The following is a 6,000-nucleotide window of genomic DNA, read 5'->3' as shown; positions in this document are numbered from 1 at the left end:
TTTAACATGTCTCCATCTGGACAGGCCAGATCTACCTCAGATAAATGTCAACTCCAAAAATAATAATGATTCTTTTTCTCTAAGCTTTTTCTATGTCACCAGTATCTTGTCAGACAGAAGGTTCCCAGCCACACCACAAAGGATGGACAGCTGCAGGATAAGGGATGACAGAACTTCATTTCAGGACTCCCATCTTCATGCCAGGACTTCAGGAGCCACCCTCCCCATTTCCCCCCAGGAGCCAACCAATGCCCACCATTCAGCCTGAAGCAGTCTTTGAGAGAAATGGCACCCCATACCCACCCATCTGCCATTTTTTTCTTTCTTTCTTTCTTTTTTTTTTTTTAGAAAAAACAAGTCAGGGATGATATGAATTCACAACATGCCCCCACAGTTGGGCATGCCCAGCAGACCTAGACACTTCCGCCTAGCTATTTCTGGTTCAAAATAGCCATTTCTGAGTCAAAACATCTCGTGTGACCAGGACCCTGTGGCTTGGCGTGGTTGTGTAAAGCGTGCAGCACAACCATGTGATCTACGCTCATGCGTGGAGTAGCCACATGAGCTCATGTACGAAGGCACGGCCCAGCCTTTATAAGCCAGCGCCATATTCCCCAGCTCCACTTTCTCTTGATTATGTGTGTTTCTGCAGGCCTCTTCATGTCTGTCTCTCTCTTTCCTATCTTAATAAAACTCTTATTAGTGGATTCTGTCATGTTTTGTGACATTTCCTCACAGGATAAGAGTGCTGCCAAATAACTAACATGGGGAATGCAAGGTAGAGCCTCTTTGGGAAGTTGGGAGAAGGAGGAAGAGGAAAGGGAGAAAGAGGAGAAAAGAAAGAAAGGGAAGAACTTATTGGAGCATGCAGTGAAAAGTGAGCCTGGCTGTCAGATAATGGAAACCTTCATTGTAGTGGGTAGCCATCCTAGCATTGGCCTGGAAGTTCCAACCCCCCTTGAGGCTTTGGTAATGGTCATGCCCACAAGGCGGGGCAGAGGAGGAAGCAGAAGACCCAGAAGAGAGAGAGAGAGAGAGAGAGAGAGAGAGAGAGAGAGAGAGAGAGAGAGAGAGAGGTCTCTCTTGGTTCTGGGACCCTGGACACTGGAGGTAGACCGAGCATAGTTCTCCAGAGAACACTGGCCGGACTGCATGATACCCTTGACAGACCCTGTAACCTACCCCTTCATTTGTAAGTTACCCCACAAAATAAACCTCCCTTTTAACTACGTGGAGTGGCCTTAATAATTTCACCAATACTTCATGGTATCCAAAGACTGAACTCAGGACATGTGATGGCTTATGGGCATGGCTGTGGGTAGGGGTGGTCTATTGGTAGGGGTGGTCTATTGGTAGGGGTGGGCTGTGGGTAGGGGTGGGCTGTGTGTTTGGGTGTGCTGTGGGTAAGGGTGTGCTGGGAGTAGGGGTTTGCTGTAGGTAGGGGTTTGCTGTGGTTAGGGATAGGCTTGTGGGTAGGGGTGGGCTGTGGCTAAGGGTGGGTTACGTGTATAGTTGGCCTGTGGGTAGGGGCAGATGTGTTCTTGAAATAGATGGGATGACACTGGAAGTACCTACACTGGTTGACTTAGGGCAATAGAGGCAGGACAACACCGTAGGAGTGGCCCTCATTCTTTATCCCTGATAGATGTTGCAATTGCCTGACCCTGGGAGGATGGAGTGGAGTCTCATTGCCTACATCATGAACCTTGATTTGAGTCTTGGCATTTCTGCTCATATCTGGGAAACAGGAGCCCCTTTTGAGCACTGGCAGCTAGGACTGACAGCTGACATTTGTCCTGCTTCCTGACTAGTGGCAGGTCACAATGATGGTGTTGGGTCAAAGACTCTTCTCCCTCTTGGCTCTAAGTGGAATGAACTCAAGTGAACAATGAAAGCAGCTCTGCCATTCTTAATTCCTGAGTGTGCAGATAGTTTAGACCCATGAGAGCAATTTTATTTGGAAGCAAGGAGTGGCTTTTAAAATAATGGCACTGTGGTATCTAGGAGCGATTGCCTCTTTTTCTCTTCTTTAGAGCAACAGATTTTCTGTTGTTGGTGAAGGCCCTTGAAGATTGTAGCTTAAACTCAACTGGAAAGTGGTCACTGACATCCAGGGCCTGTAAGTGGAAAATAGTAGATTTGGGGGTTAGAGGATGCCTGTGACATACTGTGGCTTTAGCAATAACCAAATTCAGGAGTAGAGAGAGAAGATGAAAGGCTGAAGTTCTCAGGTGGAACTGATGAGTGTTGCTCTTGGTTCTGCTCCTGGGAAATCTTGGCAGGTCCTCAAATCACAGAATTGTAAATCTTAAGACTCAAGAGCAGCCCTCCCACATTTCCAGGCTGGTGGATCAGAAAGATGTGGTGGTAATCTTACCTCCTCTTCTGACAACTCATAAGTTTTCTGGAAGTCAAAGGTGCCATTTGAATGGGGAACCACTGAGTTGACTATCTCTTGTCCTCGGAGCACAATCCTGGAGTGAGGACAAGGAAGATAGATACATTAATTAGTACAAGCTATGGACTTCTGAGATAAAAGGGAGGTCTGGGTTTGACTCTGAAATTGTTTGAGCAGTCTGTCCCTTTTGTGTAGTGGATGCTCTGTGTCTACAACTAAGTTTAGATTGCTACCTATACTTATTAGGTTTTGTAAACTTGTCACCAACCTAGAACTATCTAGGAAGAGGGAGCCTCACTTAAGGAATTTCCTCCATCAGGCTGGCCTGTGGACATGTCTGTGGGGGCATTATTTTTTTATTGTTAATTGATATATGAAGATCTAGGCCACTGTAGATGGTACCATCCCTAGGCAGATGGGTCTGAGTTTTAGTAGTTCAGTAGTTCAGTTTTTGTGGTGATATTGTGTTCCCCAAAATATTGTGCACCCTAATAAACTTATCTGGGGTCAGAGAACAGAACAGCCACTAGATATAGAGGCCAGAAAATGGTGGCACACACACCTTTAATCCTATCACTTGGGAGGCAGAGAACCATCCGGATCTCTGTGAGTTTAAAGTCACACTGGAAACAGCGAGGCATGATGACTCACGCCTTTAATCCCAGGAAGTGAGACTTTAATCCCAGGAAGTGATCCCAGAAAGCAGAAAGGTATATAAGGCGTGAGGACCAGGAACTAGAGCTGGTTAAGCTTTCAGGCTTTCAAGAAGCAGTTCAGCTAAGATCCATTTGGATAAGAACTCAGAGGCTTCTAGTCTAAGGAAACAAGACCAGCTGAGGAACTTGTAAGGTGAGGTAGCTGTGGCTTGTTCTGCTTCTCTGATAATCCAACATTCACCCCAATAACTGGCCTTGGGTTTGTTTTTATTAACAAGACTCTTTAAGATTCATGCTACAAGTTTTGTTTATCAAAAACAGTTGATAAAACACTCATGAATGATTAAAGAACTGTGAGAAGTATCACCATCCCTGCTATCAAATTGTTCTACAGAGCTATAGTAATAAAACCAGCATAGTATTGACACAAAAACAGACATGCTGATCAATAAAATAGAGATGAAAACCCAGAAATAAGTCCATATATCCATGGGTACCTGATTTTTCATAGAGAAGCCAGAAATAAACACTAGAAAAAATACTGGCAGCATCTGCAACAAATGGTGTTGGTCAAATTGGATGTGTGCATGTAGAAGAATGTCAATAGATCCATACTTATCACCCTGCACAAAATCCATCTCCAAATGGATCAAAGACCTCAATGTAAAATCAAGTACACTGAAGCTGATAGAAGAGAAATGGGGAATAGTCTTAAACTCATTGGCACAGGGAAAGACTTTCTGAACAAAACAGCATTAGCGCAGGCACTAAGATCAACAATTAATAAATGGGACCTCATGAAACTGAGAAGCTTCTTTAAGGCAAAGGACACCATCATTCAGACAAAAGTGCTGCCTACCAACTATATATCCAATAAAGACCTAATCCAAAATGTATAAAGCACTCAAAATGTGAACATCAAGAAAACAAATAACCAAATTAAAAAGTGGAGTACATATGTAAGCCAAGAATTCTCAAAAGAGGACACAAATGACTGAGAAACACTTAAAGAAATGTTCATCATCCTTAGCCACCAGGGAAATGCAAACCAAAACTACTTTGAGATTCCATATTACACCTGTCAGAATGGCTAAGGTCCATAAAACAAGTGATAGCTCATGCTAGCAAGGATGTAGAGTAAGGGAAACACTCCTCCATTGCTGGCGGGAATGCAAACTTGTACAGCCACTATGTAAATCAGTGCGGCAGTTCATCAGAAAGATGGGAAGTGATCTATCTCAAGTTCCAGCTATTTCACATTTGAGCATATACTCAAAGGACAATTCACCCATCAACCATATTCATTGCTGCTCTATTCATAATAGCCAGAAATTGGAAATAATTTAGATATCCATCAGTGGTTGAGTGGATAAAGGAAATGTAGTACATTTATACAATGGAATATTACTCAGCTATTAAAAAATGAAGTTTTCTGATGGGTGGTGTTGGCACATACCTTTAATTCCAGCACTTGAGAGGCAGGTGAATCACTGTGAGTTAGAGGCCAGCCTGGTCTACTGAGTGAGTTCCAGGACAGCCAAGGCTACACAGAGGAAACCTATCTGCAAAAGAAAGATAGGAAGGAAAGGTGGAAGGGCGGAAGGGAGGAAGGAAGGGAGGAAGGAAGGGTGGAAGGGTGGAAGGAAGGAAGGAAGGAAGGAAGGAAGGAAGGAAGGAAGGAAAAGAAATTTGCAGGTAGATGTATAGAGAAAAAATCAGCCCCAGAAAGAGACAAACAAATGTATTCACTTATATGTGGATGTTAGCTGTTAAGTCACTGATAATCTACAATCTGTATAACCACAGAGGCTGGATAGAGAGTAGGGGACTGGAGGAAGGGACAGAAGGATGCCCCTATGAAAGGGAAATAGAATAGATAGTTGTGGATGGATGAGGTGGGGAGATTGAAATGAGAGGATCAAACAGGAGGAGGGAAGAAAAGGGAAGAGGGAGGGAATGCAGGAAAGCTAAAAGGGTCCATTTGAGTGGGTCTTATGGAAACCTAATACAGTAGAAGCTTCCTATAATATATACATACATGAAGGTACTAAATGAAATTGATAAATAGGGGCTGAAGAGATGGCTCAGAGGTTAAGAGCACTGGCTGATCTTCTAGAGGTCCTGAGTTCAATTCCCAGCAACCACATGGTGGCTCACAACCATCTATAGTAAGATCTGGTGCCCTCTTCTGGTGTTCAGGCATACATGCAGGCAGAACACTGTATACACAGTAAGTAAATAAATCTTTTTTAAAAAAAAGAAAAAGAAATTGACAGCCAGGTGGTGGTGGCACACACCTTTAATCTCAGCACTCGGGAGGCAGAGGCAGGCAGATCTCTGTGAGTTCGAGGCCAGCCTGGTCTACAAAGTGAGATCCAGGAAAGGCGCAAAGCTACACAGAGAAACCCTGTCTCAAAAAACCAAAAAAAAAAAAAAAAAGGAAGAAAGGAAGGAAGGAAGGAAGGAAGGAAGGAAGGAAGGAAGGAAGAAAGAAAGAAAGAAAGAAAGAAAGAAAGAAAGAAAGAAAGAAAGAAAGAAAGAAAGAAAGAAACTGACAAATAATGGGGGAGATGGAGAACCCAACTGGACATCTCTCATCACCAAATGAAGTTTCAAGTACTGGGGATGGGTTACACCCAATCAAGTTGTTAGCCAAAGGGGTCTCAAGGGAACCCCCAAACAACCCAAACTTTTGTCAAGGCTCTCCGCAAATCAACAGTAAGGCCCATTGCTGAAGACAACACCTACACACTCATTGAACACAGAGAAGTCACTGGTGCCCATCTACAGCCTTCACTTCTACAGATTAGTGTTCATGATACTGGAAGGTGCTCTGCATGCTACCAACAGAAAAAGGTAAACACCAACCCAGCTATAAACTTTCAATCTGTAAGAGTGTCCTGCCTACAAGATGTGCTGGTGCAGTAGTAGCACAAAACTTGTGGG

General features: G+C 43.7%; 1 protein-coding gene across 4 annotated transcripts in view; it reads right to left on the bottom strand.

The window, feature by feature from the left end:
- Window positions 1–1,396: 1,396 nt before the first annotated feature.
- The window catches only part of Dnase1l3 (deoxyribonuclease 1 like 3), a 29,662-nt gene continuing 25,058 nt past the window's right edge, over window positions 1,397–6,000 (bottom strand). For all 4 annotated transcript variants that reach the window (XM_036199530.1, XM_036199529.1, XM_036199532.1 and 1 more), the window contains exons 8-9: window positions 2,378–2,474; window positions 1,397–2,117 (exon numbers count right to left, since the gene is read on the bottom strand). In XM_036199530.1, the coding sequence (XP_036055423.1) occupies window positions 2,001–2,117; window positions 2,378–2,474 (214 nt within the window). In that variant the 3' untranslated portion in view covers window positions 1,397–2,000. The remainder of the gene's footprint in view (window positions 2,118–2,377; window positions 2,475–6,000) is intronic.

This window comes from Onychomys torridus, chromosome 9 (genome assembly GCF_903995425.1).
Source record: "Onychomys torridus chromosome 9, mOncTor1.1, whole genome shotgun sequence".
In the NCBI taxonomy this organism is placed as follows: Eukaryota; Metazoa; Chordata; class Mammalia; order Rodentia; family Cricetidae; genus Onychomys; species Onychomys torridus.
Note: the sequence above shows the minus strand (reverse complement) of the source record. Positions and strands in the feature narration are given on the sequence as shown.